General features: G+C 35.6%; 1 protein-coding gene and 1 pseudogene across 1 annotated transcript; one reads left to right on the forward strand and one right to left on the reverse strand.

Annotated features, from left to right (window-relative positions):
• The first annotated feature begins 800 nt into the window (after positions 1–800).
• LOC108997837 (protein YLS3-like) lies at positions 801–1,781 on the forward strand. The gene is made up of 3 exons (XM_018974226.2): positions 801–1,241; positions 1,325–1,420; positions 1,529–1,781. The coding sequence occupies exons 1-3, from the start codon at positions 908–910 to the stop codon at positions 1,678–1,680; spliced, it is 582 nt and encodes a 193-aa protein (XP_018829771.1). The 5' UTR covers positions 801–907; the 3' UTR covers positions 1,681–1,781.
• An 887-nt stretch (positions 1,782–2,668) lies between these two features.
• On the reverse strand, positions 2,669–9,209 carry LOC109017632 (annotated as a pseudogene).
• Positions 9,210–11,842: the final 2,633 nt, after the last annotated feature.

Here is an 11,842-nt window from a genome sequence, read left to right on the forward strand (position 1 = left end):
GACCCGTGCGTTATTCCCATGGCAGAAACGAGATTGAAGATCAAGCCACACCTCACGAGGGTCAGTATGAAATTCAAGAGAGTTTGCGATGGAGGGACTGATGGAGTTAAGAAGCCAGGTAAGAACCATGTCTTTGGTTTGATTCCATTGAGTATAGTTGGGAGAATCTGTGTCGGGTGGGGAAAGAGAACCATCAACAAAACTGAGTTTGTTTTTGGCGTTGAGTGCACGGGTCATGGCTTTTTGCCATTTAGGGTAGTTGTCTCCAGTAAGGATGCCAGAGACTAGAATGAGGCTAGGGGAATCAGATGGGTGAAGGAGATAAGGAGAAGGAGGAGGGTTGGAGGAAGTGGCCATGGAAGGCGTTGGGTGAAAAGATTAGGAACGTTGTTTGGCTGATACCATGTTAAGAAATCAACTCTGTATATATGAAAACTGTGTAATTACAATGTAAGAGCGTATGGAAATAAATAGATACATGTTAGGCTTTCTATGGTAACTATGAAAAGGGAAAGAATTACAATTAAAAACTAATTTCCTAAATAATTACAATAAAATGACCAAATCCCTAATATCAAGAAATTGCTAAGTTTATGGGATTTGTGATTCTGTCAATATGTATATTTATCTATGTGAATTTTGAGCAGTATTAAATGCTCAATAAATATTATAGAACCCACTTCATGTTTTATCGTTCTCCCAACATTAAAATTTCAGATAAAGACGAGGCATGGAAGTTTGAGGACAAGTCATCACCTTAGTGGGACTATAATAATTAGCACCACCCACTACTTATCATTCCAACTATTACTTTCATCGCCATATTCTATAAAGCTACAACCAAAGCACAAAAGCCATATAGCATCGACTGTGATCTTCTTGTCTCCACCTCTTTCTTCACATCAATATGAGCTCCAAAAACTCAAATTTGGCAATCTCATACACTTTGGTGTTGCTGCTTGTTGGCTTTGCAAGCTCAGACTTGGATCAAGACAGAGCAGAATGTGCAGATCAGCTAGTCGGACTCGCCACGTGTCTTCCTTACGTCGGTGGTGATGCCAAAGCTCCAACCCTAGACTGTTGCACTGGCCTAAAGCAAGTCATTGAGAAGAGCAAGAAATGCCTGTGTGTCCTAATCAAGGACAGAGATGATCCCAATCTTGGCCTCAAGATAAACATAACGCTTGCACTAGCCCTCCCAACTCTCTGTCATTCACCCACTAACATATCTGAGTGTGTTAGTAAGTATTCATAAACACACACACATACATGTGCATATTTTCTCAAACTCCAAGTTGGTTACAGTTTTGTTGATGTAACTCAGCTCTTCTGCATTTGGCACCTAATTCAACGGAGGCTAAAATATTTGAGGGACACTTGAACAGCACCGAAGGGAACACTACAACAACGGTTGGCAGCGGTAATCAATTGAGTTCTTGTCTATAATTTTGATTCTTTTTGTTTTCTTTTTGTTTGATCTGTTTTGTTTTGTTTTGTTTTGTTTTGTTTTGTTTTTGGATGATCTAAGTTAAAGGGAACTCCACCAGCAATGCATCAAGTAGCGGTGGGTTGGGAAAGAGGAGGTTGGGATGGAGCAAAGATGGTTTGTGGGATTTTACTATGTATTTTCACATCTTACCCACTTTCTCATATTTTGTAGTATTTTACGGCCCTCCGTAATGGTCATCGTTGTTATTGCTTGTAAAAGAGTATCAGTGATATATTAATCTCCCTTCGTAAACTCCTAGCTAGGAATGAAATCGAGATACTGATAGTAAGTAGTTGGATCTGTTTATCATGGAGTGGAGACAAAAAGATTTGTTAGTCATTTATGTGGGAAATTTTCATCTCATCAATTGCATATGAGTACTAGTGAACAACAATTATTGAATATTAATTAATAAGTCAGAGATCAATCAAACCACCAATTATAGTTTAGTATTACATTTTGTTTATGTTCAAAAATGAGATTTAAGATTATGTGGAGAAGCTAATGATCAGCATGTGACTCATTAATCCCCCTTCCCAAATATAATTGTATCATACTATCATAAAAATATAATAACAAGTCTCATGATGCCACTCCCATAGAAGGTGCGAAGAATCTTGGTTCTTTGTTTTCATGTACTTTTTTAATCAGCAATATATATTCTTTTTAATTAAAAGATTAATTCTACATACAATAATAAAATATATAAATACTGCATAATCACTTTAAAAAAGAATATGTTCCTCCTTCGAGGGACAATTTAAATGTAGGTCTCATGTTTTATTTATTTTTTTCAAAACAATTATACAACAGTTACACAATTCATGGTTGTAAATATCTTTTTTCAAGTAGTAATGCACTGTACTTGGAAGGAATTTTGAAAAAAACAAGGACGAATGTCTGCCTTGAGCAAAAGAGAGAACAGATAAACTGTCCCTCGAAGGAGGAACCCTTGGACATTTGTTCCTCAAATGAGGAACAAAACGCTGAGCAGCTGGTAGAGAGGAAGGCATGTGTACCACCACCACCCACACGCATATAAATATTAATTCAGAAGTGGAGATCAATGAAAGATCAGCCGGTAGCCAAACCAGAAGAGAGGTGCATGGTGATTGTGGGCGAGCGGGCAATAGTAAATCACAAAAGGGATGAGGATAATGGATAAATAAAAAGAAAAATAATATAAAGGTTGGAATATAAGCAAGGTACCACCCAATAGAGGTTGACAACAAGAGTTGTTCATGTATAGAACAAGAGTCCCGTTAAAGATTTCACACATGTAAGACTGTAAGTTATGCAACAATAACGGTTCAACATGTGTCTTCACAGGCAGCATGTAAGCCAAGTATCGTAAGGTAATCAAAGCAACATATATGTAGGTATACCCGCCCACATCAATTCCCATCATTCAGACGGACGGTAGAAGGTACCCCAGTTCATCTGTATTCCCCTAAAAGTATCGTAAAATAGTATCATGTGTTCTTCTATGCGTGTCTTTTTGGTAACACAGATGACTTAATTGCGTCAAAACTCCAAACTTTTCTAGCTTCATCAGCAGTTCACAGTTTTCAGATCTCGTTTGGGTTCACCAGCACCAAGTCTAATGTTTACTGATGAAAAAGGCCGTTCCAAAATATTGACTCCAACACCATGCTCAATATGTATGCTGCCCTTTTTCATTTGGTAATCAGGAGACACCAAATGAGTTTAATTAAAGCAATGAACTTGTGCGCAAAATCTGGATCACGCAATTACTTGCGAGAACACCTTGTTGGGTCACTGCAGTGATGTTCATGGCTAATCTTTCTAGTTACTGCCCGGGGTTTGGCCTTTACATGACAACAACCTGCACGAAGCCATATAATCAGATTACTCTCAGTTGCTAATATGTAAAGCCCAAAGCTCAACACAATGATTTTCCTTTTTCACCTCAAGTTTATCAAAGCATTATGTATTATCTTGTGAAAAAGCAAATCATTTTTAAGGAAACATGTCAAGTCAAGCGGATAACAAAAATCTGATTCATGGTCATGAAAACTAGTTGATGTATATTTGATTTTTTTTTTGTAGAGAACATATATATATACTCACATAGCATCTTCAAGATTGCATGCTACCTATATAAGATCCCACGACAAAAGACATGGCAACTTGAACCCAAATAACAAAATTTGCAAGCATTCTCTCAAAGAAATGACCTCAATTCTATTGCCGAAACCAATAGAAATCGCCCCTGCTACTTGCCAGGTAACTGCATGAAAAAATTGAGCAGGCATGTCTAATTTCGAATCTCCCACAAGAATGCGCATGGAGACTCCACTTGCTCAATGTTTTCTGCTTTAGACTTTTCAATAGAGAAAAACAATTCTTATCCTTCATTCCCATGCATTGGAAGTCTTTTCCAAAAGCAAAGCGGGAGATATGGACTGTGATCCTCATGCTTGAAGCACCTGACAGTGCACAACGTGACTATTCAAACCACTTCAACCAGCTATACTAGACCACAAATTTGTGATAAGAGTCCAGAACTGGCCTTTCCCAGGAATATTTTCCCAAAGGTGAGGGTTGCTCTGCACCTGCTTATCCAGACTTGAAACATCGACAAGGCTGATGCTCATGTTGTTACGGATTATGCAAAGCTTCCCATTGAGGGAAACAAGAGCAGCAGCCTCAAGAGCACTAGAGCTCCCTAGATGGAGCTTGCTATCTATAAATTTGTTCCACGAATCTGTTGTTGTATCATAAAATCTAAGCTTGCATCCATCTCGGCAATCCAAGGCATAGAGTTTACCATTTAACGAGATACTAGGGTTCTGCCAACCTGAGACCATGCCACTACTAATAGAGGTCCAGGCATTTGTTTCAGGAGAATAGGCATCGCTCATGACCTCACGGTGAGACCCAAGACCTTTTAGAAACCACATTCCATTATACACAACTCCAATAAATGGCACCATAGCCATTCTCATATCTGAGATAAAGCTCCACTGATTCTTGTTAGGATCATAAACTTCAGCAGAACAGAGAGTCCTTTGGATCCCTTCACATTCCCCACCGGCCACATAAAGGCAGTTATTTATGACACATGAACCAAAGAAATTACGTCTTCGCAGCATATCTGGTGCCCTATGCCATTTATTTGCCCGGGCGCTGTAGAAAATGACCCGTCGCATGGATCCCTTGAGAGGATCTTTTCCTCCAAATAAGTACAGGCGGCAACCATTAAGAACGGCACATCCAAAACCCAGTGCTTCAGAATATTCCCCAGGGACAGGGGGAAGTGGCTGCCATAGTTGGTAGGTGGGATCAAAAGCATGCCAAGAAATCCTTCCATCACGGTCTCTTTTGATGACATAAACCCACTCTTCTGCCATTCCAAGACTTTTCCTAAGAGAATAAAAGAAGTTTCCAGTGAGAAGAAGGTACCATCTCTTGCAAACTAGACGGAGCTTTCTATGTTCAACACGAGGGACTTGGATCAAACAAGCAATGGCGAGATCATCAGGAAGGCCAGACAGGAGAGGTAGCTGCACTCGTGTTCTTTAGCGTCGTGAGTTTTTGCTCTTGTGTGCTTTAGGATTGATATCAGGCTGAATGCAAATCTTTGACCCTGGAACAAATTTTCTTGCACTGGCAACAGCTTTCAAGCTTGAATCAACTTTGCAATAGCACGATACAGAATCGACCTGAGAATTTTATATGTTAGCATGCAAGATACATTTTTTTACTAGTGTGAGGATGCAAGATACACCAAGATGTACGTACACCAAAAAAGGGGGCAAACATAACAAATAAACAAAAATGAGAACCAAAACGACCATGTTAAAGATGCTATTGAGTATAACCACCTTTTGCAACGATTTGGATCACAACCTTGGTTCTATGAGCATGTTTGTGGGAAAAGACAAGAATTCAAACAAACATGAGTATACACAGATTAAGCTTGGAAAATTATGGAGTGCCAGGCACTCAGATAATGGCACGTCTGATATTACTTTATATCTCTTAAACAAGGCAATATACTGATGTGCCAAAAAACCAAGAGTAGAAACAAGTGAAGCTTGGAAAAACAGGGAGCAGCAGACACTCAGATGATGGATATTACTTTATGCCTATCAAACAAGGAAATACGATGATGTGCCAATACATAGTATCTGCAGAAAAGGATGGGCAATTAAGCATCTGGAAATCAATAAGCATCATGAAATCTCATGAGTAAGCAACCGAAAAGGCATCATAACCACTGCCAACCACATTTTAAGAAAATTAAATAAGAGCATTTGATGCATGTAGCAGCGCTTCTTTTCCTTATCATTTTCTAAAGCAAATCATGAGTCAGGAATAGCCAATCACCCAGGCCCATTAGAAAACTATCCCCAGGACAATTGATCGGAACTTGGAATTTCAAAGTTTGGTTCTATTCAGAAGGGGGTAGAGGCTTCAGGAGATTTGATCGACGGGTGGGTGCATGACAATGAACCAAAAAGGTATTGAGGTTTTGGATGCTCCTCATGTAGTCATAGTTTCTTATCTTCTTTATTAAGTCAGAGTGCTAGACGCTTGTATCCTAGGTCAGGACGTGCATCTTGTTCTTTTTTTTTTAATAAGCAATTATGAATTTTATTGATGAATAATGATAGGCATACCCCATGTTCATTCCTCCTCATAAATAATTGATCCATAATAAGATAGCAAAAGCCACACTCTGAAAATATATGGTCTTCCTCAGCCATTTATAATTTATTCTCAAGTGGTGTCAAAAAGAAAGAAATCTTAAGTTTAAGTCATTAGCCATCCTCAGTCAGGATGTGCACTAAACATGCCTAGGAAGCAGACTACTTGGACCTGTGCCAAACCATGATATTGAAGAAATAATTTTAGACACAGATGAGGGAATTGGTCATCTTCAGAGTATATCAATAGACAGATACATAGGCAATTAGTTGAAAATAATGACAGAGAAAAAAGGGAATCAAGAAAAAATAAAGACAACATGAATGTCATGATCCTAGGGGTTAATGGTTTAACTAGTCACTCGTCAGCAGTCATATGTTTTTTTAAATAAGGTTAGGCTTGTTGCAATTGCTAATGTTATGATCCTAAAGGTGCCGAGTCCCATATTGTCTCCTTACTAGATGAAAATGGTTTTATAATGATTCCAAGGACTCTAATGGTAACCTTGACTAGTCTTGTTGAAGTATAAGCGAAGATGTGACTAGTGCTTTCCTTGAGTTTTTAAGATTAGGTATCACCGCTGGCACCACGTCCTGAATTCAAGTCATTGGGGCAATGACCAGACTAGATTGAAATGCCTCGGTATTATGTATGGACATACTATTAATAATCATTAAATACTGATAAGTGAGCAGAGTTACCAAAAGATAAAATGTTACCTTTAATCAATGTCGATAGAGTGGGCCGCCATCAACGTCGAATTTGGAAGTGTGATGGAATGTTACAATCTTAAAGGGGAGAAATCCCACAATGATTCGGTACTAGGTGGAACTGGGCTTTATGATAATTCCAAGAAGCTCCAATAGCAACCATGACTAGTCATTTTACTTATCAAAAAACTATGACTAGTCATTTTGAAGAATATAGTAGATGTGGCTAGGAATTCCTTTTTGATGGGTTGGCTACGACTTTCCTAAGGTACTTAAATGTCAAGCTTTTGATCCAAAAGCCATAACACGGCCTAATATTGATTACACCATGCTTTTGAATCAACGTCCATTGTGGCCCACTTGATCGATATTTACCCAATGGTAGCCTTTCTCTTGTGGTGGCTCCACTCACCTATCAATACTAATTTTTTTTTTATATAAGTCATCTATCAATATCAAGTACTTTTAATACTATGCTCATATATGAAGACATTTTAATACAGCCTATAGATCGCCAGCCGTAACTCGCACCCATAACACGGTGTTTGCTCTATGACCAAGTGCTAGACCATTGATTCAAAAGCCCTAGAACTACTAGAAGCTAGATGCTAATTAAGTTAAACCTTACTCATTAGGATTGTAATAATGAAAAATTCACAACAATTCAAACTTTTTGCAATTACTCTTTTTTTTTTTTTTTTTTTATAAGTAATCAAGAAGTTTTATTCACAGTAATAAGCAAAGCCCAAGTACACATGAAGTATACATGTGAAAACTTTTTGCAAGTACTGATAAAACTAACAAAGAAAACAGCAAAATTACTTGGAAGCCTTTCAAAAGGAAGACCATCTATGCAATGGATGAAAAGAGTTTCATAATTAGATAGATACCCAGGGGGGGAAAGATGACTGTTGATACTACAAAAAGGAAAAAGGAATAAATTGGGGAAACTTAAAACTGAATACAGTAACATCCACCCATAAATTGAGATAATCAAGGAATTTCCAAGCAAAACTTTTAACACCTAAACGATCCATAATCATGGCACCATTTATTTGAAATACATAATTTCATACAAAAATCAAATATTGAGTTGGAGACGCCTAATTATTTGATGCTTCCATGAACTACCCTCTCCGCCTAGCTCCTAATAAATTTTAATTTGAATGAATGTAAGAACAAGAAACCGGCCAAACTAAAACCCGGACTAATCCTATAGTCCATTTATAATCATTAAAGATTGGTGCAGTAACAACTTTCCCGTGATGAGAAATGCTAGATTGCAAATTCCATGCACTCCAAAAAAGCAAGCAAATCTGGGACCCACATGAAAAAACCCACACTTCAATGGTGGGCCCTACTTTTTCCTAAAGGGAGTGTGTGGGACTTGCACACCTAGGACTGTACAAATCATTTATCTTCCCATCAAGAGAATCAATTATCCCATTAGAATATAAAATAAATTCAAAAGATAAAATAACATATCTAAAGAGCCACTTGACTCTCATTGAACAGCAGCCCGTCTATATGCCTTATTCTTACACAAATGCAGCCGCAAGTAACACCAAATGAGAAATCAACTAGCAACAGCAACAGAATTCAGAAGGACCACAGTTTTTTGTCATAAATGCCCTAAAAGATTGCACTTTCAACAAAAATCTCAATGTGGGGGTTTCCAATCCCGTAGAAAGAACACCCTAAACAGGAAATGCAAGTGATCAAAAAAACCAAACCTCGTACACAAGCCCACTAAAAATACTTAAAGAAATGCACAAATCTAAACAAGAGTACATCTGGGTGTCTCTGAAAGTTCATCAATTTACAGAAAATAGGTTTTTTTTTATAAAAAATAATGTAAAGAAAGGTTATGGATCGACTATACTAACCAGTGGAGCTTGAACTCGGATGCCCCTTGGAGCATTCGAAGATTGTTCCATCTCAGACGCTCGCACTCATAGAACTAGTCAAAAAGCCTAAACCCAGAATCAAGAAAAGTTAAGAGAAACTTCATAGGCTCAGTTCGAGAGCTCTTTCAACCTTGAGTTCGCCTTCACTCCCTTGAATCCGATGCTAAATACCAAAACGTTAAAAAGCAAAAAAAAAAAAAAAAAATCCAGTCTTTTTGTTACTCTGCGCAAATGCAAACCAACAAACACCGAACTAGCTCTTCCAAGTTCAAACAGCAACCATAACAACAAAACGTGAGGGTTTCTCTCTCTACCCCTCTCCCTAACCAAGACAGCATGTTTCTTTCTAACTGATGAGTATAGCTGGAGCCTGGACAAATGGACCACAGCAACTTGTGATTTTCTTTTTGGGTGATGCTGGGAGCTCCCGCTCTCGCTGGGCGCTGTAGCATTATTTTACGAGGTTTGCTGCGCATCAGTCGGAATTCGCAATATATCTCACGGGTATTTTTTTTTTTTTTTTTCACTCATTGAATGTGAGGCTTTCGACTGATAAGAATATTTTTTTTTATTTTATATATGTTTTGTTTAAATAATTTTTTATATAAATTCTTTAATATTTTAAAATATATTAAAAAAATAAAATAAATTTAAAATATCATTAAAAAGATATTTTTAATCTGAAAGTAAAAAAAATATATATTAAAAAATATTTTCTTAATCATGAAATAAAATAAAAAATTATAAAAATATTAAAAAATATTTTTATAATTTTTTATTTTACTTTATGATTAAGAAAGTATTTTTTAATAATATTATGATTTTTTTTAAATATTTAAAATAGTGCCCTCATTAGGGGCTTCTGTTGGGCTTAGCAGGTACTTTTTTATGTGTATTTTTTTAATTTATTTTTTATATAGATTTTTTGTACACTTTTAAATATTTTTAAAAAATAAAATAAATTTAAAATATTATTAAAAAACACTTCATTAATCAGAAAGTAAAAAAAATCATAATTAAGAAAGTATTTTTTATTCTACTTCGTAATTAAGAAAGTGTTTTTTAATAATATTGTAATTTTTATTTTATTTTTTAAAATATTTAAAATTATTAAAAATATCTATATAAAAAAAAACTAAAAAATACACTTAAAAAAATACTACAGCCCAACAGGAGCCCCCAGCGGGGCATGTAGCATTTTCCTTTTTTTTTTTTTTTTTTTTTTTTGTTTTTTATGTCCTTGAAAAGGGGAGGACGTGGTGATCAACGTAACAATCTTTCCTAAACCGGCTGGAAGGGACTATAGGAACATATTCTTGCTGCAAAATATCTAATTTGAGCTATAACTATTGTCTCAATAGCAACCCCTTAAGTGTTTAGCTGTCCAAAGTCATCTCATGACTCAAAAGTCAGGTTTTATTACTATAAGTAATTTCAACTTATGTTCTAACTCGAATTCCTGACCTTGAAGCCATGAAATATCAACTCGTACCAACTAAGCCATCACTTTAGTGGTTTCTAATTTTCATAAATGTGTAGAAATCTCATTCATATATACTAACCAATATTCACATACAATTTTAAATAAATAATTTGTTAAAGTTTATTTTTAAGAGTTTTATTACATACAGTCACTTTTACGTATTCATTGCACATTCTACTGATGATTGGTCAAAATAGTTATTTTATATTAAAAAAAAGTTATGCAACCAATCACATCAATAAAGTGTATAAAAAATATACAAAAATGACTGTATATAAAATTTTTATAATTTTCTAACTAATTGCAAAGGCCTGATAATCGGATAAGAGAGCAATGAATTAATACTATTTTTTTGTTGCCATTTATGGGCTCAAACCCTATTCTTTTTATTTTTTATTTTTTCATTGGGTCAAACTTAATTCGGAAAGGAGAGGGAGACAAGTAGTAATATTTTAGAATATTGATCTAAATTGATCTGTAAATAGTAATATTTTAGGAAAATGTTATATGTTCCAATATTGGGTCCCAATGATGGGTCTCGATAGATTTGTTTTACTTAATGATTAAGGAAATATTTTTAAAAATATTGTGATTTTAAAAAAAATATATGTTGAAGAGGATTAAAAAAATACATGAAAAAAAATAATAAAAGAAAAAAGGGAGTGCACTAATTGCGAGAATTCCTCTCGGTAGCTGCAGTGTTACCCAATATTTTATGAGTCTCATTAAGATGTGTTTAAATATCAATAGGTTGATATGTGTGTTTGAATATATGAAATATGTTGAAATGAGTTTAATTTTTTTATAGAAAGTTGAAAAAGTAATGGACCCCAATAATGATTGGTTTGGAATGAGTTGACCTCACTCCAACAACCAAATACAACCAAGTGAGTTTTGGTTTTGAAATACACTAGTATTCTACCTTGTCCTCGCATTTTTTATTTTTTATTTTTTAGTTTTTTTAAAAAGCATTATATATTGAAAGGCCTCTATAAAAGAGATTGAACATAGTGTGGAGTTTCCTCCGTATCAACTTTAAAACCCGTAATGAGTAAAGCATTCTTTCTCAAAGTATGAGCTACTTCATTAGCTTACCTATTAATATATCTAACTGACCATAGCATTGAAGCCTTTGTTTGGTATTTGAAATGAGCATCCAATCCAAGTTAAAAAAAACTCTCATGCTATATGTAAGACTAACTTGTATCATGGATTTGATGAGTATTTCTTTTCCTACTTGAGATAGGAATTCCAGCTTCTGATTACTTAAATCTCACTCTCACACTATCCATAATACTTTTGAAAGATTGTAATCTAGATCTTCCTATCAAAGTTGGCAAACAAAGGTATTTTTCATATGAGCTTGTAGATCAAATACCTGCTATGGTAGTGATTACATCTCTTGTTGTTTTCCTTGTGTTGCTGTTGAGAAATATAGATGTTTTTTTCTTTATTCAAACTCTGGCCTGAGGCTTGTTCATAACTTTCAAGTAATCTTTCGAATTGGCTCCATTCCAAGGAACTAGCCATGCAGAACAATAGGATGTCGTCTGCAAAAAATAGAAAATTAATATGGAGC

The sequence above is a fragment of the Juglans regia genome, chromosome 5 (genome assembly GCF_001411555.2).
Source record: "Juglans regia cultivar Chandler chromosome 5, Walnut 2.0, whole genome shotgun sequence".
Lineage (NCBI taxonomy): Eukaryota > Viridiplantae > Streptophyta > Magnoliopsida > Fagales > Juglandaceae > Juglans > Juglans regia.

Bases quoted from the DNA above. Each gene is read 5' to 3' on its own strand.
- LOC108997837 (XM_018974226.2), top strand. From the start codon at position 908: ATGAGCTCCAAAAACTCAAATTTGGCAATCTCATACACTTTGGTGTTG. The intron at 1,242-1,324 runs GTAAGTATTCAT...GATGTAACTCAG, and splicing joins TAACATATCTGAGTGTGTTA to CTCTTCTGCATTTGGCACCT. The intron at 1,421-1,528 runs GTAATCAATTGA...GGATGATCTAAG, and splicing joins TACAACAACGGTTGGCAGCG to TTAAAGGGAACTCCACCAGC.